General features: G+C 44.8%; 2 protein-coding genes across 2 annotated transcripts; both read left to right on the forward strand.

The window, feature by feature from the left end:
* Positions 1–442: 442 nt before the first annotated feature.
* fam161a (FAM161 centrosomal protein A) lies at positions 443–6,042 on the forward strand (the record flags this gene model as incomplete). Its single annotated transcript, XM_079758880.1, has 7 exons — positions 443–598; positions 1,889–2,175; positions 2,552–3,760; positions 4,093–4,260; positions 4,967–5,117; positions 5,353–5,489; positions 5,691–6,042. The coding sequence occupies 7 exons, from the start codon at positions 443–445 to the stop codon at positions 6,040–6,042; spliced, it is 2,460 nt and encodes an 819-aa protein (XP_079615006.1).
* A 1,066-nt stretch (positions 6,043–7,108) lies between these two features.
* On the forward strand, positions 7,109–23,675 carry xpo1a (exportin 1 a). Its single transcript, XM_079730255.1, has 25 exons — positions 7,109–7,829; positions 9,154–9,283; positions 9,603–9,704; positions 11,368–11,440; positions 11,545–11,606; positions 11,720–11,764; positions 12,105–12,286; positions 12,932–12,980; positions 13,113–13,232; positions 13,678–13,806; positions 13,923–14,081; positions 14,935–15,117; positions 15,412–15,550; positions 16,000–16,181; positions 16,614–16,770; positions 17,338–17,501; positions 17,722–17,856; positions 18,028–18,211; positions 18,747–18,853; positions 19,253–19,447; positions 19,902–20,070; positions 20,486–20,620; positions 22,516–22,672; positions 22,915–23,011; positions 23,106–23,675. The coding sequence occupies exons 2-25, from the start codon at positions 9,158–9,160 to the stop codon at positions 23,250–23,252; spliced, it is 3,198 nt and encodes a 1,065-aa protein (XP_079586381.1). The 5' UTR covers positions 7,109–7,829; positions 9,154–9,157; the 3' UTR covers positions 23,253–23,675.
* The last annotated feature ends 1,400 nt before the right edge of the window (positions 23,676–25,075 follow it).

Here is a 25,075-nt window from a genome sequence, read left to right on the forward strand (position 1 = left end):
ATTTGCACATGATATTAATATAAAGCAACTAATTATATGGAAGCACATGTCAAACAAGATAATCCTAATATAACTAAGCAGATTACAAGGATAATCATTGACTATTTTCGGAAATTAGTTGTTAAACAGTTATACTCAATGACTATTTAGACACTGCCTTATAAACATTTGCTGTGGTATGTTTTGGTACGTGTATTTGTTTCAAAACTACAATTTTGAATTAAACTAGTATCAAACAAAACACGGTGCTTGACACTTAAAAAGTACATAATGTACGCATCAAACAAGCCTGAAGTCCAATAAGCGCTCCTTTCTCTGCGCCTGCGCGTCTCTCGGTTGCCAGGGACGCACATCGGCGGCGCGTCATAGATCTCAGTCAAGGTTCTTTCCGTTTCGACTTTACCCAATACCCTCCATAATTAATACATAACTTTTCTAAACTATGTCAGACCCCCACCGGACCAACATGTTGGTAACGTCTTGCTTGAAAACGCCGGTCGACCCGCACAGGAAGACCCCGCTAGCGTTATACGAGCGGCAGAGACTTCTGCCCCGCGCCGACGAGGATATGGACAAACGCGACTACGAGAAGGAGGAGGTACATTTATACGCTCTCGTACCATGTGCTGCGTTTTGATAGTTTTAAAATATATACACCTGTTCTTAAGTAGTCGTATATAGAAACGATATTGTTTTGTCGTCAAAAATGAGCCTGCTATTAGAATTGGACAGACTCTAGCAGGTTACACCATGGGCTGCACGGGATTAAGAACATCCAATGGATCTGGTCTGCGATGATGGGCATTTCAGACTCGTTAAATCAAGGAAAGGCAATTAGTTTAATTTAAAAAATCATCATTCTATTTTATTATAAATTAACATTAAGGGGGGGGGGGGGGGGGGGGCGGAGATATGACTGCTGAACTACCCCTGGCATCTTCACCGATTATTACTGGCTGTGCCAACGTAAACATTGATGAGCCCTCCATACCAACATTTTCCTTATTCTTTTACCCGGGAGCTGGACGTTTCACACGTGATGAAATCACAGTTTTCCAACTCTGAACCCAAACATGACGCAGAGAGAGAGGCCGACACAGGAGCGGCCGGCCATATGGTCAATAGGCTTATGGTCCCTGAAGCCTCTTGTAATTACCCCCGACCCTACATGCACGCACAAACAAACATAGACACACACACACACACACACACACACACACACACACACACACACACACACACACACATAGACACACATGCACGAGAGCACACACACAAATACAAAGGGACTGGCCATTTAAAGACCCATAACATACATATTCAAACAAAATAATTGTAATGTGTTCCTGTAGTCGGAATTAAGCTCCCCGGCAAGTTTGAATAAGTAAACAAACAAACAAACAAACAGCTAAATTAATGCACAACATTGTAAAATATATAGGTTAAATCCTTTCCTCAACAGGAATTGAGGTTCAGGTTGTGATCCTTGAAGTTAAGTCATTCCAGATCGACCCAATATGCTTCCATTTCAGAGAAAGAAGAGATGTTAATGTTCTCTCTAACCCATAAATGAATCCCTAATTAAATGAGTCAATGGAGCCATGGAAGGATACAAGATCCTTGGCCCTCTGACAAACATCATTCACACCTTTCATTAACTGGTCAGTCATCAGAAGCCATTTTAAAATCTATTTACTAGTGATATCAGAAATGGGACTTTCTGCCCAGATGTATGATAAGATCAAGTCACTGATCAGTCACCTCCTTGGTGGAATGTACCAACTGGTGGGCTGGAGTTTGGTTGACCCATCGTACTTCTGGGTGTATTTGGAAAAGTAAATTGCGTCTCATGTACTTTTGGAAACCTCTGACCCTCGACCCTCACCAGATGGAGTTCTCAGACACTGAGTACGAGGAGGAGGCGGAGGAAGAGGAGGAGGAGGAGGAGCAGGGAGGGATCTGTTTCGGGCCAGACTACAGAGCTCCCGGTAAGGGAGATCACCCCCACCTGCGGGAGATCTTCTTCTCCAACCAGGAGTACTACGGCAAGCTGGAGGAGCTGAAGCGGGCCCACCTGCGCACCATGGCAGAGCTGGAGAACATGTACCGCAAGAAGCTGCAGCTCAGTGGCCTGGCCCCCGAGCCGGACCCCCGGGACCCCGGCACGCAGAGCAGGTACGCTCTAGGTTTAGTGATTTAGCAGACTGCACTTCTTTACAAAGTCCCTCTCAAGTGAGGCTGAAAACTAAAAAAAAACACAATCAAAATTGGAGTAGCTACAAAACCTATTTTAAATGGTAAACAGACTTTATTTATCTAAATCTTTTTTGAAGCCAGAGGCCACCCTAAGCGCTTAAAATGGGAGTAGCTACAAAACATATGCATCTTATGTGTTAGTAAGAATGCTAAAAGTGTTTTTACTGTTACACTTTGCATGTCTGTTGCTATGCTATGTGTTTTTATTTGGGCACTATGTGTTTCTAGTGATACTATGTGTTTTACAGTCATACTATGTGTACACTGTGAGTTACCGTGCTTTTATTTCCTTCAGGTTCCTGTGCGCTGATGTAAATTCAGGGATGTCATGTGGGCTAAGAAAAACTTGCTCGGCCCTGGAGCTCCGCAGGGTCTCTCTTCCCTCGTCTGACGAAGACGAGGGGGCTGGCAACGAAGAGGAGGAAGGCCTGTGCTCCTCAACCAAGGAGCAAATCAAGAACATGTGGCTAGACTTCAAGCTCCACCCCCAACAACGCCATCCCTCCACATCCTCCCTCCACAGTCTGCCGGCTGGGGGAGGCCGGAAGGGGAAGATGGACAGCAAGGGGCGGAGCCACCAGGGGGGGGAGGACAAAGGGGAAGCATGGCGACACCGTGTGACGGTCCCGCAGCCGTTCGCGATGACCAGGCGTGAGGTGGAGCGACAGCAGAGCGGCGTTAAGACCCGCTCTGAGGCGGAGCTGGAGAACGCGGAGATGCGGCGTCAGCTGGAGGAGCTCAGCGAGTGCCAGAAGACCTTCCGTGCCAGCCCCGTGCCCGCGCACGTGCGCCTTGCCCTCTACGAGGAGCTGCAGGGGCAACCCAAGCGGAAGCGCACGGAGCAGCAGCGGGAGCAGAACCTCCGCATCGCCCCAAAGCCATTCAGCTTCCTGGAACGGGAGCGCCGCCGCAAGGAGCAGCGGGAGCAGCAACAGCCCCACGCCTCCTCCCAGCAGGATGTGAAGCCCTTCCGGGCCCAACCGGTGCCCAGGGCGGTGTACGCGGCCGCGGCGGGGGAGCATGCAAAGGAGGAGCAGCTGTACCGCTCCATCAAGATGCAGATGAGGGCGAAGGAGATGCTGCACAGCTCGGCCATGCCGCCCAGCATGCTGGCTCGCAGCCTCAGCCAAAGCAAGAAGGGCAAGGAGCCGGTTCCCGGAGAAGGGGACTTCTCGCACAGGCCCAAGATCAACGTGGACGTTCCCGACTTCGACGCCAAGCACCGCCTCTTCAGGAAGCACCTGGAGAGCCGCAAGGAGGTGCGGCCGGTCACCTCCTGCGAGCCCTTCACACTGAGGACTTCCCAGATTGCCTCCAACCGCGACCGCGTCCTGGCCAGCATGGAGAAGGAGCAGAGGAGTCCCAAGCCGACCCGCTGGCCCTACGTGTCGCCCCGGGCGCTCCACACGCCCACCTCCAGTCTCTGTTCCTCCCTTTCCGGGAGCCTGGAGCTCCTGCCAGCAAAGGTCACTGACGCCTCCAAGAAACGCCAGGAGGCTGTGAGGTATCTCCAGAGGTTCACGTCAGGGGTCCCATCTGCTTAGACCCCCGATCGGCGGAATTAGATGGCATGTCTGCCGTGTAGACACCCTAGTCTCCTGTAGAGCATGTCTTGTGGTGCCACTGCTACGGATGACCCCCATATGCGCCTCCTCCTCCCCTCGTCCACCTTGTATACTGAGTGACCCTATAGCCTCCCTATGGGTCATGGAACGCCTCCTTCACCGCCCTTAAGACTGAACTTCCTCCCACCACCTCAATGCCTGATCCCATCAGCACCCTATGCTCCTCCCCCACCTCCTCCTTGTGTGACTGGCCTGTCTCCCCCTCGAGCAGAAAGGTTCTGGAGGAGAAGAGGAGGGCCGAGGAGGAGGAGGAGAACGGGCGGGAGAAGAGGAGGCGGAGGCAGCGGAAGCTGCAGAAGGTGATCTTCAGGCGTGCCCAGGCCAACGACCCCCACCTGGCCCTCGCCCAGACCTGCCCGGTCAAACTTCGGGAGTTCAGGTAGGACCACTTGGAGCCAAGTCCAGTATCCATGCCCGTAGTACTACAACACCTACACCAAAACTACACCAGATTCATGCAATACCCAACACAATCCTTCAGAGGAGGACAGTGTTCCTTCTCAAGGTTTTTAACCATCCCTAGAAAGACAGTGGGCCTTCCTAGCATCCCTTGAAGGAGTGGTCCCTCTCTATGTTCCTTCTAAAGCTTTCTCCCCTATGGGTTTTAGGGAGATTCTTCTCCTTTAGAGGGTTTAGATCTAAGAGTGGTTTAATCTGGGCCTCTAAAGCCCTTTGGGACTGTTTCTTAGATAAAGGACTAGACTAATAAAATAGACTGGAAATGTAACAAAATATTGATCTAATGTCAATATAATAATAAAATATCATCTACATGTTAGATGTCTTAATTTCGTCCGTGTTTGAAAATGTTTTTAGTCGCCTTAACCAGAGCTGCTTTATGTCGAGCTGGAGGTGGCATGAGGGTGCTGGTATATATACACCTCTGGAAGTCTCCTCGGCATGTGCAGACTAATTCAGTGGTCTGAACATTCAATAATAGGGACGTGAACAAACAGCAAAACTGCTGATATGGATGATCTGAGAAAAGATCCATTTGGGGTCATGGGCGACTTGTCTTCCTTGGGTGATGGGCGGTGGCCAACCAAGGCCAATGTGGACACAGCCCTGCTCCTCTGTTCTCCCAGGAAACAAGACCTCCAGCGCAAGAGGGAGTACCAGCAGGAGATCAAGGAGATCAAGGAGCGCGTGAAGGAGAGACCTCTGCTCCTGGAACAAGTGGCGCAGGTGAGAGATGATAGGAGCAGGTGGAGGGAAGAGGAGGAGAGCTTTCAAACGGAGAACCGGGGGAAAAAACCTTTACCTCTCCCCTACGCTGCAGCTTTTGCCTTGCTTTGTATTAACAACACACATCTTTAACAATATATTTAAAATATTACATAGCAAGAAACGACTAATGCATTACCTAAATCTGACCGTCTATAAGACATCGGTAAGATAACAAAGAGTCATGGAATATTGTAGATAAATTATAATATTGTGTGGGATCGATAAAAGTAATCTCTGTCCCCAGAGGAACGCCAAGACGGCAGTAGAGCGGCGTTACACGGAGGCTCTGCGCGGGTGTGGCCTGACGGACGACTTCCTGTCTAGGACAGGAAACGGTACTCCCAAGTCCGTACACAAGACCTCTAGCGCCTCCAGATCTAGGTATTTTCTGTGTTAATGGGACATATTTTACCACCAGGTGTAATGTCCAGTAGCCGTTACAAGATGTAAAAAAAAATCTGCCCATTAGTTACATCTCACCATCCACTGGTCACACCATCCAACTAGTTGGACAAAATAAGGGCACAATTTGATTTTTTTTCTGTTGATCTGAATAATTTGGTTTGTTTGTTTTTTGCTTAGCTGCAACTCCGACTCCCCTGTTGGCAGTCGGAAGAAGTCCCTTGATGTCAACAGCCTGGGCTCAGACCTCGCTGAAGGAGAGACCAAACATGGAGAGGAGGAGGAGGAAGAGGAGGAGGAGTGCAAGGGGGAGCGCTTGGTAAGAGGTCACGAGGAGGACAGCGTCCAGTCGGCGGATGAAAGCTACCACTACTCTGATGACCAGGAGAACTTCTCAGACGGTCAGGAGACCTACTCGGACGACAGTGAGGAGGAGCAGCAGCAGGAGGAGCAGCAGGAGGAACAGAGTGACAAGACAAGCCTGCATGTAGAAAACAGCAGCACATTAAACAAGGCAAGCGATGAGAACTAGTACGGATGGTTTCCTTTGCAGTCAAGGAAAGTGAAACTAGCTAACTGACACACGGTATAGGGAAAGGCCATAAAAGTATTCCTTGGTAGCGTTGAAAGGAAAACACATTTAATTTCATACAACTATGACATGTATACATTTGTATGACACCTTCCCTTCAAGGGTGATTTGTGTTTTTGTGTCAGTTGTGGTTTATCTTTTTCACTGTTTTGTGTTTAATTAATTGCAAGGATGTATGCTTACATTATTTATTTCCTAAATTCCCATGGATTTGTAATTATCGAGCAAGATCTAAAATATAAACTTTTTACTTGTGGAACGGCTAATCATATAACATATACGTTTGAGTTTGTATTTGACTTAAGACATTCCCACCATCACTTTGTCTTTTTTGTGAAAAATGTATATAATAAAAATATAAATTGTCGAGGCCCTCTTCTATTGTTTTCCCATTGGAGTGCTTGGTGACTCATATTATGAATAATATTTCAGTAATAATAAGTGATAACCAGTCTGTGAAATGCCCTCCCTGACCATCTAAGGTCCCCACAGACTGGGTTATTTTAAAAAAAGGCCTAAAAACACATCTTTTTAGGAAAGCCTTTGGCTAAACTGCTATTTTAAATGATTCTTTTTTCTCTGTTATTTTTCTTGTTAATCTAGTTAGTCTTTTATGTTGTATTTATCTTTTAATGTGCATTGTAGCACTTTGAGGTCATTGAGTTGATGTAAAGTGCGTTATAAATACAATTTATTATTATTGTTTTAACATTACATTTTTTAGCATGATAAAAATGAACAAATAAAATTGTAAATGCTTTAAACGTTAAATAAATTCAACCAAACTTGTGGGTGCGTCCAAGCAAGGACAAACACAAACACATTGCGCTCTCAAGAGAGTCGGGGGCGGTTTAATTCGATTGACTGCTCATTTGGGCCAATGAAAAGCCGGCTCTGGATAAATTGCTGCACCAATCAATCTTCGGCAAGGGGCGTGTACCTGGTCCAAAATTTTCCGCGGCGCTCGCCATGGGCCGAGACGGAATATCCTGGCCTGAACCGGTTTCAACCGGTCCTGGTCTTGAGCATGAACGGAGAGGAAGACTCACACACTGGCACACACACACATTAAAACACACACACACCACTGCTTGAATACACTTCATACGAGGAGAAGCACAACAAATAAAACAAGTCGAGAGTATATTTTTGGATGTGGTGTATCCGTAAAAGCTATCGCTGTTAGCTTCACTTAAACTGCTAGCCACGGGAAGCGGAGGAATCAATGACTAGTGCGTTAGCGTGCTAATAGCTAACCGTTAGCAGCTCGGAACGGAGATATCATTGACTTGTGCGATAGCGTGCTAACTCGCTAACAGCTAACTGTTAGCCACGGAGAACGGAGGAATCAATGACTGGTGCGTTAGCTTGCTAACTTGCTAGCAGCTAACTGAGCGGATTATCATATATTTTGGAGGTGAATTTGGTTTCAGTTTCTTTTGCTATTTAGAATATATTGAGTGCGACCCAGTGTAGAGTATCGGACGTGTGGAGCTCTGAAAACGTTACAAGCTGTACCTGAATGTGAGCTGATGTTTTGTTAGCCCGAGGAGCTAAGCAACTAGCCGATTTGAAGAGTAGTGTGGGCTTGAAGAAACGTGGACCATGAGATAAGCAAAGATCCCACTGAAAATTGAACTCGCTGGTTGAATATACACTTTACTTGTGTAAGGGAACGGCTCTCTTGGATCAAACAGGCTTCATACTCAACGTGCAAGACACATTGGGTAAGTTTAAAACATGCTATTCAACTGTTTGTAGGTTCTGACTTAAATGCATGATTGATGTGGACGTAAAAGTATACGAGTAACAATATGGTGTATGTGCCTCGTTTCACACGTTTTGGTAAATTATATTGAGAATGCTTGCATCGGTCGGATGGGCTGCAGAAAAGACTAGCTACATACAGCCTGTGTATGAGGGAGGGGTGATCTGGTTTCACCACGTAGGGCCGCTGTTTCCTCCATCAGCCCCTCGCCAATCCGCTCGCCATGTGGTTTCACATTTATAGTGCGCCAACCCTGTACTTACCAGCTAGGCTGCGACCACACGCACTTTTCTGGGCCTATTCCACAGTATTATGTGTGTCGAGGATAATCCCCACGGTCTAGTCGCAACAATTACTCACCTTTTAGGAAGTGTCCTAACGGTTTGGCATACCACTGGCTGAACATGGAATCACAGGAAGGACTGTCAGCATCTTGTCACTGTTACAGGCGGTGAAATATCCCGGGCGTTTTGCAGTAAAGCGTCGTTGTCGGGAGGATTAACGAGATTGGCCGTATTTCAAATGACTTTTTGTAAACATCGTTTTAATGCTGAAATCCTACGTGTTGCAAAGCCGTCAGAATAGCGAAATATTTCCCCAAATACATTCACTCTTAAGGCCTATATGTGTGCTCTTTTATACAGTTGGGAATGGAATTGACCAACCTGTTTACTGAACACGTTTCTATATTATTCGTTATATCTGAATACATTTTCCTTTGACCCAAATATATTGATTTGAACCGGTTGGATTAACTCATTGAATTGTCGTAGTAAACGTTATTTCTGCATACTTCAAATAAATGATGGCATGTTGTAGCATGACAGCATTGGCTCAAATGAGGTCATATATCTTTATATTTTAGAATTCGGTTCACTTTGTAATGTCATTGCCATCTGCTGTCTTTACAAAGGCATTCTTTGAACACACTGGCATCTACCAAACATGTCACACTAAATTCCTTCTTTTCAAATGGTTCTCTGGACCAAGCATGTGACCAGGCACCTGTGTGTTAAAGTGTACAGGATGGTCTCTCCCTCAGTCATACTAGGTTATCCCGTAGTGTTTTTAAGCGCAGCTATGCCACAGGTAAACAGTTTTTTTATCACGCTACAAGCCATTTTAAATGTATCCGCTTCAGGGGACAAAAACACTGTTTTAGTGTAGATGGATGGCCAAAACAGAAAAAAAAACAATGTTTAGTGAATGTGTCCATGGCCTCAGAAGTAAGGTTACATGTGTGGGTTTAAATGTGATATGCCCCCTCTCTCCCTCCGCTGCAGCTCCATGCCAGCAGAAATGACCATGTTGGCGGATCATGCAGCCAGACAGCTGCTGGATTTCTCTCAGAAGCTGGATATCAACCTGTTGGACAATGTTGTCAACTCCATGTACTACGACATCGGATCCCAGGTAAGGAGTGCTTCCATAAGGTCTCCCTACATGATCACCACACACAAAGATCAGGAAGCAGGATGGAGTAGCAATCTGTAGGCATCCTAGAGCTCCCTAACCCCAACCTGCTTCTTTATGACGTGTATCAGAATACATTGCTAGTTACTTGGGATAAAAGTATATACTGAACGACTCATCAGTAAGACCATCATTCCCCTGACAACCACTTTCCTTACCATGATCCTGTCTCTTGGTTATATTCTGAAAGTGTCCAGCAACTCATACAGGCGTGACTGCAGTCTGTGTTTTGTGAAAATAATGTGTATTTGTTTTGCAGCAACGGATGGCTCAGGAGGTGTTGACGAACCTTAAGGATCATCCGGACGCTTGGACCAGGGTGGACACCATCTTGGAGTTCTCCCAGAACATGAAGACCAAGGTACACACCCTATTGATCTCAGTAAACGCACCATGGGCCACAATCTTTTATTATGAAATATATTTAATCTTGATGAGCTAAGTATAAACGCATATATTTTAACTTTGGCGTAAAATAAACAGTGCTTTTCCCGGCATGCAATTACAAAAGAACTTTGCACAATGTTCCAAACACAACGTTGAATATTCCTTCTAAAAAAACATAGGTTCGAACTATACTAAAATATCGATTTTTGCGCATTGTAGGGATGGGCATAATTAATCGACGATCGATTAATTGATCATTAAGAATTTCATCGATGACTTGAATTTGTCATCAACAAAAATAATGCTAAAAAATGTCTTCACACAGTGTCTTTTCACAATTACCATTCGTAGTGTTTTTCAGCAGAGAAATCGTCTGCCAAAGACGTTGACGTTGCTTAGCAACCGGACACGCGGGGTTGATAAATTACCGGACTACTTGCGGAGCGATAGGAAAGACGTGATTCAGGCAAAAAATCCACTTTCCTTGACAGCGGTCCAGTTCGGTGTGCATAAAAATACCGACGGACCAATTGAGAACTGCTGCAACTGCTGATGCCATCTCTTAGTTAAAAAGTAGCTGCACCCACCCCAAACCAATCAGAATAAGTATTCACATGTCGATTATAGTGGGCTACACCACCTCTTCTATTCCACATGGAATTCTATTCCGATCAGAGAATTGTATTCCGATTTACATGGACACTTCTGATCCGATTAGATTTATAATCGGAATAGATCTATTCCTATCATGCAATCCGAATGTACAGTATATATGGCATTTACAAAAGTGGTAAGCGTACGTCCCTATGTCTCGCGTGCATTCTTGTGTATTCCGATTGAGGCGTATATATGATAATTTTCTATTCCCATTGAGCTGTTTTTCCACTTCTAATCGGACCAAGTGTCGATGTAAACACATATTTCAAAATAAACATAAAATATCCTCTACCTTAAATCTAAAGAGTGAGAACTGAGATACATAAATATTCCATCAAATATTAATAGGCTATGAATTGTCACATTGTGTAGTGTAATTTTTTTGGTAAAATAAATGATTTCCTGACAGAGGTCCAAGATGGGTCCAAACAAGCAATATGTTTGACCATGAGGTTCTGGTCGTTGAAAAGCTAGCCTGAATCGGATTGTAAGGTCACAAAGGTGCAGAGAAGTCACCCAACTGAACAGGGGAACTTAAGTAACCTGACCTTCCACTGTTAAAGCTGCACAGACGGAACAGGTGGACGTCCTGGGTCAGCTGCTAGGCCAATATCTTGATAAGCAGATTACTTCCTAAAGGCTTTAATATGCATTATTAATGATACATTACTGTGTTAGGTCACTCAAAGTTTTCGATTAAAGATTTAAAATACACTATTAAGGTAAAGGCCCAACTAGGTTTTCTCTAGCTATGGAGATGATCAACAGGCCAAATGTGCTACACAAGCATTCCTCTCCCCTTCCTTCTCTGGAAAAGGAATTGCAGGCTTGTATTTTTACTGAAGGAAAGAGGGATTTGATGCAGAAATGTTTTGTGACGGAAGTTGGGATGATTATTTGATTTTGTTTGTAGTGACGGCTGGTCAATGTGTATAAATTGTATTTCTCAGTCCCTAACCTTATTTTAATGTTTCTTTTAGTACTACGCCCTGCAAATCCTAGAAACGGTAATCAAAACTCGTTGGAAGATTCTCCCCAGAAATCAGTGTGACGGTAAGAATATAACTAAATAAGCTTTTAATTGTGTGTGTGTGTGTGTGTGTGTGTGTGTGTGTTTAGCTTGCGTTCTCTTATGCACACTTTTCTAAATTTCACAGGAATCAAGAAATACGTTGTGGGGTTGATAATCAAGACCTCTTCTGATCCTGTTAACGTAGAGGTACACTGGCCATTGCTCTCAACCTTCTTTTTCTCTGGTTTTATTCTGCATTGCATGTAGTCAAACCTAGTGAAATTTAAACCTTTAAATATTGCTTGTTTTTGTGTTTTCAGAAGGAGGGTGTGTACATCGCAAAACTCAACATGATCCTTGTTCAGGTAAACGGATCTCACAACCTCAAGTTTTATTGATACCGTAGGAAGTTTTCCAATAAGATAGTAATGACAATAAATCATTGAACTTAGATGCAACATTCAGGGTAAGATGCAGCCTACCATCACTTGACATGGAAGAGATACAACAAGGATAACGTTATTAATCCAGTGAGGGAAATAAAACATTAGATAAATAGTTGTAATAACAGGGTCAATTATGTGTAATTAGAAGTACTGTAATAATAGCTAATAAATTGTGTGAAGTGTTGCTCTACTGTAGCTGAAGTATTGGATCAAGGTCCATTAGGCGGTGATGCTCAGCCGTAGCCCTCTGCCCCCCCAGATCCTGAAGCAAGAGTGGCCCAAGCACTGGCCCAACTTCATCAGTGACATTGTTGGGGCAAGCCGAACCAGCGAGAGCCTCTGTCAGAACAACATGACCATCCTCAAGCTGCTCAGTGAGGAGGTGTTCGACTTCTCCAGTGGACAGATGACCCAGGTCAAGGCCAAACACCTCAAGGACAGGTAACAGCCCAGATAGCCCTACACTGGACTAGTGCTACACTGACTCCACACTGGACTAGTGCTACGCTGACTCCACACTGGACTAGTGCTACGCTGACTCCACACTGGACTAGTGCTACACTGACTCCACACTGGACTAGTGCTACGCTGACTCCACACTGGACTAGTGCTACACTGACTCCACACTGGACTAGTGGTACACTGACTCCACACTGGACTAGTGCTACGCTGACTCCACACTGGACTAGTGCCGCTCCATTTCTTATGCTTCCAATGATTCTGAACACATCAACAACAGAGTTACAAAGACTTCTAACAGCGAGTTATCTTAAAGGTTTAGAGTTTCTCTGATTTTTAAGATGAGATGATTAATTGGTTAATTTGATTGGATTTATTTGTTAACATTTTACCTTAAGCCTAGCACGGTTGAGTAGACGTGTAGCAAATAACGTGTTTTCCCTTAAACAAGGTTCAGAAACATACTACTTTGAATTGGAAGCAATTATCATAAATGTATCTATATTTTTAAATGAACATTCCCCATCCCTACACTCGACAATAGACCAGTAACTACTAGAGTTACTAGTACTCTAGTCTAACTCGACTATCTCAGTACTGACCAGGAATCTCTTGTTTTTCTTCCAGCATGTGCAACGAGTTCTCCCAAATATTCCAGCTGTGCCAGTTCGTCATGGTGAGTAGAAGCAGATCGACTGAGCTGGACTGTTCCCAGCGTCTGCACTTGGACATTAACCAGTACCCGTCTACGTTGGGAGTATTCCCAGAATGCACCTCTTGACCCTTTTGTGTCCCTGTTCTGTTTTAGGAGAATTCCCAGAATGCACCTCTGGTCCATGCCACTCTGGAGACATTGCTGCGCTTCCTGAACTGGATCCCGCTGGGTTACATATTTGAGACCAAGCTCATCAGTACTCTGGTTTACAAGGTATAGGATCTAGTTCGTAATGCTTCTCCTGTAAATAATGATTGTGGATGTGGCTCTACACACCAACTAACCATGGCCAATGTCAGGTTGTAGTAACCCATGTTCGATTCTGACCTGCAGTCCACTGCCTCATCCCCTCTATTCATCAACCCACTCTCCTTTTTATCCTCACTCACCTGTCCATCAAAGCACCAGCACCATAATCAAGTAGATGAGGAAAAAATAGAATGTTACAAATCTGTAGGAAAATCTACAAATAAGATGGGACGGTCTTGCATAAATGTTCTTGCATTGCAGCTGTTAACATCATAGGAGCTGTGTAACATTGTGCGGGGATCTCCATGTCTTCATACCTGGGTTGATGTTGCTTCATCACACCTTTTGATTTAGTCAAGACTTCAGAGTCTTCCTGGGATTGTCACTAAACTCTTTACCTGTTCACCAGTTCCTGGACGTGCCCATGTTCCGCAACGTCACCCTCAAGTGTCTGACGGAGATTGCGGGCGTCAGCGTCAACCAGTACGAGGAACAGTTTGTCAACCTGTTCACCCTCAACATGTGCCAGCTCAAACAGGTAAACACAAACTCCTGTGGGAACTCTATAAGTTGATCGATGGGTGGGTGGCCGAGCTCCATCGGCCGGCAGCCAGTAAGACCTCTCTAAACGGTCTCCATGTCACCCATGTTCAGATGCTGCCCCTCAACACCAACATCCGCCTGGCCTACTCCAACGGGAAGGACGATGAGCAGAACTTCATCCAGAACCTCAGCCTGTTCCTCTGCACCTTCCTTAAGGAGCACGGCCAGCTGGTCGAGAGGAAGCCCAACCTGAGGGAGACGCTCATGGAGGTGAGGTCTTTGGCTGTTGGGGGCTGTACGAAACCCATCTAATCATTTTATAAACAAATATATATTTATAATTTTTTTTAAGCTGGAGTTTATTTACTGCATGAGGGACAGAACAAGTAGAAACAAGCAAAATATTTTTATTCTGATTACAATATAACATTTTTATTAAACTATTAGTTATATCTTTCCATCCCTGGATCCCCACTGGGTTCTTAATGTTTATTTTCCTCTGCAGGGAATATAGTAAACAAAGATCATCACTGCCAGTCAGTGACAGGGAATGATGCTGAACCAGTTCAGTCAGTTTTGTCCTTTCTCTTTTGTACGCGAGTATAGTAGCACTGCAATTTATCCCTAAGGGTAAAACATTTGTTGTCACATTGCAATGCAGATCCCCAGTTTGATTATTATTTCATGTTGATGAAAAGAAAATAGTTGTTTCACAGCAGAGCTTTGTCCATTCAACCGAGTACGCGCTGTCTCTCGGAGTGAGACCAAATTAATATATTTATATTATTCTGTAACCCAATGTTTATAGCCATGCTGCCTACCCACCAGGCAACCTGTTCGGGGCAGTCATTGCGCGTGTCCGTAGTCTTCCAAAAGGCTAGTCAGACCTGTTTCTTAAGCTAGAAATGTTTAGGAGTAGTGCTTTTGGAGGGAGGCCTGAAGGGCGGGGTGGGATATTTCTGTTGGATACTTTCAAAACCTAGCTGACTATGGCTGTTTTTTTAATTACTTCCATTCCAAAGTAATTTAAAAGTTTGGAATCCCGGTCGGAGACAAAGATGGCCAAAACAGGCCAAAAGAGTTTGATCAGTTTGTTAATGGTTTTGGTTCCCGTGTCTCCAAGGCCCTGCACTACATGCTGCTGGTGTCAGAGGTGGAGGAGACGGAGATCTTCAAGATCTGTCTGGAGTACTGGAACCACCTGGCAGCCGAGCTGTACCGCGAGAGCCCCTTCTCCACCTCCACCTCCCCCCTGCTGTCCGATGTCCCGCCGCGGCGACACCTCTACCTACCCGTCCTGTCCAAGGTGAGACCAGGGGGTGTGGCCCTACAGGGTTGGGGATTTGATTCCTCACCAGGGCCATCCAATGCTACGAATCTATGCATACACATAATTGCCATTTATTGCTTTGGTATTTTGCCCTTAGAGTAACAACACAAATGAGAATAGCACAATACAATACTCTCACTTTATTAGTAAGGAAATACAAATTTTGTCTTAAGTATTATGTATACTGTACGTGCCTCCACAATGCCTAGATTAAAGAGTGATCTTTGAGTGTACTCTGGTTAATCTTATACACTGATATCATATGCGCAGGTTCGGCTGCTGATGGTGAGCCGCATGGCCAAGCCTGAGGAGGTGCTGGTTGTGGAGAACGACCAGGGCGAGGTGGTGCGGGAGTTCATGAAGGACACAGACTCCATCAACCTCTACAAGAACATGAGGGAGACGCTGGGTGAGCCCACGACAAATTCACTTCCTTACTCCGCCCATGTGTCCGAGAGGTGCGTGTCAAGTGTCGACTATGACGAGTAGGATCTGGTTCTCATCAGGACACCCTCGAGACATGTTGACGTTGAATCATCTGTGCTGTTTTCACTTTTGGGTTACCAATAATAATAATAAAAAAATATATATATTTATTGAATACGGCATGGACGAATGTGGGAAAATAAATAGTTAAAATAAATGTAATAAATGTAAGCCCTGAACCTCAGCTCCAGTCTCAAACCGTTAAAGGACCAGGAGAAACTCTCCAAACCCAGAGGGAGGAAACCTCTAGAAGGAACGCGGAACAAGGGACCCCTCCTTCCAGAGTTGGGGGTGCACTGGGGTCCCGATGGGCAGAGACGTAGAGGCAATGTGTCTGTCTCTCATGCTGTTTACCTGTCTCGCCCACCACAGTGTACCTGACTCACCTGGACTACGCAGACACGGAGCGTATCATGACGGAAAAGCTCCACAACCAGGTGAACGGAACAGAGTGGTCCTGGAGGAACCTGAACACGCTCTGCTGGGCCATCGGCTCCATCAGCGGCGCCATGCACGAGGAGGACGAGAAGAGGTTCCTGGTCACCGTAATCAAGGTGAGCACCTCTTGGTTCTAGGTTTGGGGTCGATTTGGCGTCCTGCTGTTGCGCCAAAGATGCGTTAGCAGTATAGCGATTGGGGGTGGGCCATCTGGTTATGTAGGAGTTGTGTCTTGGACTCAACAAAAGAATAAGATTATCGTGCAGTCTGTATTTTCAGATTTCAGATGTATTTGGGCTTGGAAAACGCTAATCTCCCCCTTTGTGTACAAGTTGACGTCAATTCAAGTGTAAATGTAGTCATCTGTATGAGTTGTACTACTGAATGCAGTTTTTACTGCTCCCCCCCATACAATAACAAATAATAGAATGATATTCGGTGGTCAGCATTTATCATTCACTGCTCATGACAAGATGTGCGCATGGTTTATAATGGTTGAACCGGTGATCAATAACCAAATGATACTAACCGTGTGTCCCGTTCTCCAGGACCTGCTGGGGCTGTGTGAGCAGAAACGGGGGAAGGACAACAAGGCCATCATTGCCTCCAACATAATGTACATCGTCGGCCAGTACCCCCGCTTCCTCCGGGCCCACTGGAAGTTCCTCAAGACTGTTGTCAATAAACTCTTTGAGTTCATGCACGGTGAGCCCCAAGGCCCCGGGGCGGGGGGAACAAATGACTAGGCGGATGGGTTCTGTCGTACCCCACCGGACCTGAAGGCATCTTTGAGCTGTTCCTTAATGACTTGAAATAATTGCATTGCAAGTGGCTTTAGATGATGAAAGGGAGTACATGAGTACGCACTGTGACCACACTGATCATTAATGAGAAAGGTTGTTCTTCCAAGAGCTGTGCTCTTTGCTTTGTGTTCATCAAGGGAACATTTTAGCTTGTGGAGAGTTGATCTCTCAAGACGCTATTTGAGTAGACTTCGGAAAAATGGCCGGGCAGCCAGATCCAAAGTTTTGCCATGTTAATCAGGCTCAGATTTGCTTAGTTTCATGGAATGTACAAAAACAATGATGATGAGCAGTGAATCACTTGTATATAATGTGATAACTGTTATTGTTGTACTTATGCCCAACCACAGTAGAGGTGGGGTATGTATGGTTCTTGATGGCTGAATCTATTCCTGAGGTGAGGCTGTCTACAATTGCATGGCTGTCTACAATTGTATAATTAAGTGTTTTTTGTTCTTTCGGTCCCCAGAGACCCACGATGGTGTGCAGGACATGGCGTGCGACACATTCATCAAGATCGCACAGAAGTGCCGGCGCCACTTTGTGCAGGTGCAGGTGGGCGAGGTGATGCCCTTCATAGACGAGATCTTGAGCAACATCAACACCATCATCTGTGACCTGCAGCCCCAGCAGGTAACAAGGACACAAGAACACTTCTTCGCTCACACATACACGCTCAGGTTATACCTGTAGTCACCTGTAATAAGGTGGCAACAGGTATATCTGTCACATCTGTAGGCAGCAAGTAACACACCTGTTGCATCTGTAGGCAGGACATAACACAGCTGATGCATCTGTAGGCAGGAAATAAAAACGGTGCCGTCTATAACTCCTGTGTCCTCCCTGCACTCAGGTCCACACGTTCTACGAGGCGGTGGGCTATATGATCGGGGCCCAGACGGACCAGGCGGTGCAGGAGCATCTGATAGAGAAGTACATGATGCTGCCCAACCAGGTGTGGGACAGCATCATCCAGCAGGCCACCAAGGTAAGCCTCTCCATCTGACAGGAAGGAACTGATGGAGAACCACACAACAATAATGTGTCAACTTAAAGACTCCGCATTTAAATCATAAATTGAACTTCATGTTTCCAGGGACTAATGATGGTCAACATTTTAAGCCTGTACATGATTTGTTGGATTTTGCTCTCTGTGTAGAACGTGGACATCCTGAAAGATGCAGAGACGGTCAGACAGCTGGGCAGCATCCTGAAGACCAACGTGAGGGCCTGCAAGGCGGTGGGACACCCCTTTGTAGTGCAGCTGGGCCGCATCTACCTGGACATGCTCAACGTCTACAAGTGTCTGAGTGAAAACATCTCCTCCGCCATCCAGAGCAACGGTCAGTTCTGCTGTCTATCTCTGTAGGACTGTGTCTCTGCTCTTATTAGTAGTAATGGCTGTCTCTCTCAGCCATTATTATTAGGACTGTCTCTCTGCTCTTATTAGTAGGACTGTCTCTCTGCTCTTGTTAGTAGGATTGTCTCTCTGCTCTTATTAGTAGGACTGTCTCTGCTCTTATTAGTAGGACTGTCTCTCTGCTCTTGTTAGTAGGACTGTCTCTGCTCTTGTTAGTAGGACTGTCTCTGCTCTTATTGTAGTAGGACTGTCTCTCTGCTCTTATTATAGTAGGACTGTCTCTCCGCTCTTTTTATAGTAGGACTGTCTCTCCGCTCTTATTATAGTAGGACTGTCTCTCTGCTCTTGTAAGTAGGACTCTCTCTGCTCTTGTTAGTAGGACTGTCTCTGCTCTTGTTAGTAGGACTGTCTCTCTGCTCGTATAAGTAGGACTCTGTCTGTCTCAGCTTGTTTGTTGGACTGTCTGTCTATAATATAAGCAGTAGAATTGAGCGTTTGGTGTGTGTGTGGTCCTACAGGGGAGATGGTGACCAAGCAGCCCCTGATCAGGAGCATGCGGACGGTGAAGAGGGAGACTCTTAAGCTCATCTCGGGCTGGGTCAGCCGCTCCAACGACCCCCAGATGGTGAGGACGGGACACTCCTTCAGAAGTCTTGTTCAATACAGTCCCTTGTGTTGTGGAGTCGTTGTCCACTTTAACAGTTGCTTCTCTTTTACGCACATTCGTAAATGTCAATGGCAAACAACACGTACAACACTTTCAGTGTCTGAGCAAGGAGGGCCCCATGTATACATAATTACTGCAAGAGGCCTTGGCCAGTGGGAAACAGTTGAAAGAAAAAGTCAGCAACACTGCTTATGCTCCCTGTGTGGTTATTTAGCAAACACAAATGATAATTTATTGCATTTATGTTGCACTTCTCTTGGTCTGTGTTTGTGTGTTCTACCTACCGCTTGATTATCGTTCTTTATTTGAATGTACTTAATTCTTTCTCTCCTCTCCTCCTCTCTCGCCCTCTCTCAGGTGGGAGATAACTTTGTACCCCCCCTACTGGAGGCGGTGCTCATCGACTACCAGCGCAACGTTCCGGCGGCCCGCGACCCTGAGGTTCTGAGCACCATGGCAACCATTGTCAACAAGCTGGGGGCGCACATCACCACGGAGATCCCCAAGATCTTTGACGCCGTCTTTGAGTGCACGCTCAACATGATCAACAAGGTTGGCATGGATACAGCACGCATACACGTCACACTTCTACACATGACGCAATTGCGCTTGATGTTGTTGTAGAGTGCATGATGGTCCAGTGGTTACAGGGTCTGACTCACAGCAGAAAGCTGCTGGGGTCGATGACTACAGTAAGTCTGTGGTGCATTGCAGCAGCCTAACAAGTCATCCATGAGCAAGTAAACCTACTAAGCCCTACACTCCTTGATGACTTATATCTGAATTCACCGCCGATCTGTTGGTAGAAGTCTCCTAAATGACTCAACCAATGGTAGAATATTAAGACAATCGGGGTGTGTTGGGGAATTGAAATGAAGTTAATGATTCTTATAATTGCTTGTCTAAAATGCTATAGAAATGCATGTTTTGGGAATTTCATGGTTTATCCCATCTTACCACATTATGGTTTAGCATCTTGTTAATAACCTGATCTCTGTTCCTCCAGGACTTTGAGGAGTACCCAGAACACAGGACCCATTTCTTCTACCTGCTCCAGGCAGTCAACTCCCAGTGTTTCCCTGCCTTCTTGTCCATCCCCCCGGCCCAATTCAAGCTGGTCCTGGACTCCATCATCTGGGCCTTCAAGCACACCATGAGGAATGTAGCGGACACAGGTATGATCCTCTCGCCTCTTCCTCTGACTGTCTCTCTGGTCCTCTCTCCCAGCTTCTTTACTCCCCTTCCCCTCAATCTCCTTGCACCTCCTCTCTCTCTCCTCCCCCTCTTGTTTCCTTGTTTCACTTGAGAGTCGGAAGTTAAACTACAGAACAAGAAATGTTTCAAATGAGTAAACCTCAGAATAGTTTTGGGTGGTTTGTGGTTGGAGCGTCCTCCTCACTGTCTTTTGGTGTGTGGAAGCATCCTCCATTCTGTGGTGTGTGTGTGTGTGTGTGTGTGTGTGTGTGTGTGGGAGAGTCCTCCTAACTTTGTTGTGGGTGTGTTGGAGAGTCCTGCTAACTGTGTTGTGGGAGAGTCCTCCTAACGGTTGTCTGTGGGAGTGTCCTCCTGACTGTGTTGTGGTTTCTCCAGGTCTCCAGATCCTCTACACACTGCTTCAGAACGTGGCCCAGGAGGAGGCGGCGGCGCAGAGCTTCTACCAGACGTACTTCTGTGACATCCTGCAGCACATCTTCTCCGTGGTCACGGACACCTCCCACACCGCAGGTACCCTTCACATCACTCCAGCTCCTTCAAACAGCTTCAATATAAAGCAGGTCGCACACCAGACTAGACAGGGAGCGCTGCGTCCGGCAGTGTCGCGTACTACCAGGACAATACATGGAGGAAGATGGGTCTCGTTCTGTGTTTAATTAAATTGGTGGTAGCGGCTGACGCCAACTGCTGAAGTGCTGTAAGTTGTAGCGCGGCTGTATTGTGGGGCCACTTAGTAATGCGCGATATAAACAATATACGATATAAACGATAAAAAAATGGCCTACGATAGAGATTTTAATTCTATCGCGATAATGCATGTTGATGACGCAAAATACAATGTTTAATTTTTGGTTTGGTGCAATTCCTTTTCACATTGCAATTTTCGCAACAGTGCCAGAATTCGTCAACAAACCTGCATGTGTGCAAAGAACGTTAAATCATTGGACAAAAAGGTCTGGGGCGTTGTAAAGCGTTAAAGAAAAAGGGGAGGGGGGGGGGGGGGGAAGCACCGGTGAAAGAAAACAATCATGGATATCCAGCGTGATATACATTGATCTGCAGACTGGTCCAACTCCTTCTCCCTCATCCTGACTCGGAATGTGTTAAATGCATCGGCATTTTTAAGTTATGTTTTCCAGCGTACTTTTTACTTGCTTTTGTTTTCGGACCGTCGGGTGGTGGCTCAACATGGAGCAAAGAGGAGACGGAATTTCTTTTGGATATTGGACCCAAATATCCAAAAGACGTTCCGTCTCCTCTTTGCTCCATGTTGAGCAACGTCTCCGAGACCACCTCTCCGGCTGGGTCAACCTCCTTTTGATGGTTAAAAATATCACGTAATCGACAAAAATCGTAATCAATGATCGATCATCAATTAATCATGCCCATCCCTAATTGTCAGTACAGTGTCTGTTCCTTATCTAGAAAGACACCCGTTTTTCCTGTTCTCTGCATCTTGGGTGGCCTTTAAGAACCAAGGACTTAAACTAAGTGTAGTGCCTTTTAGAATGGTTTGCACTAAAGGAAAGAAACCCAATACTCATTTTATTTATCTGCAACATTATGTTGTATGATTACAGTGTTTCACAATAAATGTTCTCGAAATGACATACTATATTTCTCTTTTTTTTAAATACATTTAGCAGTTTGGCTTGCCTTAGGGTCTATGTAACCTGTTCTGAAACGGTTATTTTATGATTTTATATCGTGATATATATCGTTATCGCAAGAGGCTGCAATGTATATCGCAATATGGATTTTAGGCCATATCGCCCATCTCTAGTGCCAGTGCTAGAGCTCTATTTGTAAACGCGGCCCACTTGAAGTTTCAATAAAGAAACCCTGCTTTGGCACTGGCGGGGAAAGGATCCTATGCAATAAAAAAACATTACAAGTCATTTAGAGTATTATTATTATTGGGAAATTCTTCATTTCCAAAATATCTACAAATATTTATAATATAACTTAGGGTTACCATGTAGTGCACCGATGTATAATTACCTTCAGGTGTTCATAAAAGGTAATTGAAGGATGTTCAAAAGAAAGGCCTGTGTGTTTCTACATTAGTTAATCTACAGCATGTTGATTTTGCCTCCAGCAACAGGATAAGTATATGTATGTGTGTGTATATATATATATATGTGTATATATATATATATATATATATATATATATATATATATATATATATATATATATATATATATATATATATATATATATATATATATATATATATATATATATATATATATATATATATATATATATATATATATATAAAGCAAGCTATTTTGGAAACACCATATTTTTGTTTTGAGAACGCCTTCCACCATGATTGTCTGCATAGCGCTTCTAGCTCTTCTACCCCTCTCTGACGAGTCCCTCTCTGCTGCCATCTGCAGGTCTGACCATGCACGCCTCCATCCTGGCCTACATGTTTAACCTTGTGGAGGAGGGGAAGATCAGCGCTCCTCTCAGCCCCGCCAACCCCACCAACCAGGTGTACGTCCAGGAGTACGTAGCAAACCTGCTGAAGACCGCCTTCCCACACCTACAGGAGTAAGTAGTAGGATCAGACTACCTCTGAACCCTGTTGGTGGGGACCACTGACCTGCTTCTCTAGGCCTCATTTGTCCTGGGGTCAAGTGACATTTTATGGTATAAGGACTTGTAGTTGAGTGTCTGTACATGTTATCAGGTCCTGTAGTCGAGTGAATGTATGTGTTGTGTGTGACTGTACATGTGTGTGACTGTATAGGGTTAAGCGACTGATTTAAGTTTCTTCTGTTTTCTCTGTGTAGTGCCCAGGTGAAGGTGTTTGTCACGGGCTTGTTTAGCCTGAACCAGGACATCCCTGCCTTCAAGGAGCACCTCAGAGACTTCCTGGTGCAGATCAAGGTGAGGGATGATGCTGCTGATGTTGCTCCTCTTCTGGAAGACGTGTGTCTGGTGGCTGCTCTTGTGGCTGACCTGTGTGTATTTGGACCTGCAGGAGTTTGCGGGCGAGGACACCACTGACCTGTTCCTGGAGGAGCGGGAGACGTCTCTGCGCCAGGCCCAGGAGGAGAAGCACAAGATCCAGATGTCTGTGCCGGGCATTCTCAACCCCCACGAGCTGCCTGAGGAGATGTGTGACTGAGCGCTCCTTCTCTCCAACACATGAAGGAGGAGGAGAGAGGTGGACGAGACATTGGGGTGGACGGAGACGCAGGACTCTGCTCTCCTCCATAGCTAGTATTTCATTGAGATTTAGTTTGTTTTGTTGTTGGAACAAAGGTGATTGGATACCCGGGTGTGAGCTTGCGTGTGTGATTGAAGACGGGGAGCAGGTGCGCCCCAAGCACTTGGTTGTATGTCGACCAAACCCTTGCCAAGATGTACCGGACTGTACCGAGAGACGCCAGAAGCCCTACTGCTACGTGTTCAGGTCCCATTTTATATATACAAAGACTGCGTGTTTTGGTTTTGGTTTCATTTTTTGTCCCCAATTCAAGCGATTGGTTTTGTTTATATGATTTGTTACGTGAAGTGGAACGAATAAAGATTATTTCGATCTCTTGTATTCACATCCCACCCGCCCATCCCCCTACACAGTGCATAGTTCCTTTTTATTTTGTCAATATGTAATATATATATCTGTGGATCCAGTCCTGATGCATTGAGGGCAGGCTGCGCTGCCCTCTGGTGGTCCCCTGTGCACGCGCTTGTGGATGTAATGCTGAGCGGTACGGATGGACATCTTACTGCCTTTTTTATTTTATTTTTGTGCGTGTTGGTTATTCTTTTTTTCTTCCATTTGTGGGGGTTGAGATGGAGCTGGCAACCTGAACGCTCAGTCTGGACAGAAAGTGCGAAGGAAGGTTTTGTGCATACCATTCTGTTTGTAAAACTATCTTAGTACTATGGGAACATAAAGTTGGCTATTTTTACAAAACTTGTCTGCTTGTGTGCTGCTTTTGAATCAAGTTCTTGTTTGAAGTGTGTCACCGATCATTCTTGCAAAATGTTGGTATACAAATACATTGGGCAATGCCATAGAGCACATACCTATCGAAAGGTCTCTTAAGCTGACCTATGTTTCAATTATCAGCACAATAATTCCCACATCTGCATTTGAATTGCTTGAGGGGGAAAATGTGATTATGTTGGTATCTTGATTAGATTTTCTTAGGTTCAGGGGTTTATTCAAAATAAATTATCGAATAAGTACATAGGGGATCTACTCCAGTCATCTATTAGCAAAGAGGTGTGGCAAATTATGGCATGTATGTCGAGTAATGTCTGTTCAACAGGTTTTTCTGTTAAAAAGATCAATGATTACATAATGTAAACACAGGTAGACAAAGGAAATGTATGCAAAACAAATTTAAAAAATCGAACTTTGCAAGTTGTGAATTGATTCGTAGATAAGAATCACTATTTTTATGTGAATCAACTTTTTTTTTATTGTGTGGCTACAACCCTGGATCAAACATTAAATTCAGTATCAAACTATGTACTTAACAATAGATGACAATGATGCCTTATTATATTATTGCGTTCCATTTCAAAATACAAGCCTATTTTTTACACCTTCAGTATACAAGCATTAAGTGTGGTGACTTAACTAGAAATACAAACTAAACAATACGATCTGCAAGTAATGAGTTATAGAATAGAAAGGAACAAAGAAATACGTGCCCAGAGACTCCTGTGCAAAAAATTAACAATCAATAACATCAATTTTGTTGGTGTGTTGATATTAGAACATTATATACTTTCATGTGAAATGCTGATTAGGATTTCACAAAAGTTTAGGGTATTTCACGATTTAGAATATTTGTATATTTTCTTTAAAATACTAGAATGTGTGTGCAATTTTTTATTAATTTCTATAATTCTTATTTCACTGCCTATTGAAATTTAACGTGCAACAACAAAATGAAAAATTTATTATATTTCATAATTGTATTGCCTTACTCA

This window comes from Pollachius pollachius, assembly GCF_949987615.1.
Source record: "Pollachius pollachius genome assembly, chromosome: 2".
NCBI lineage: Eukaryota > Metazoa > Chordata > Actinopteri > Gadiformes > Gadidae > Pollachius > Pollachius pollachius.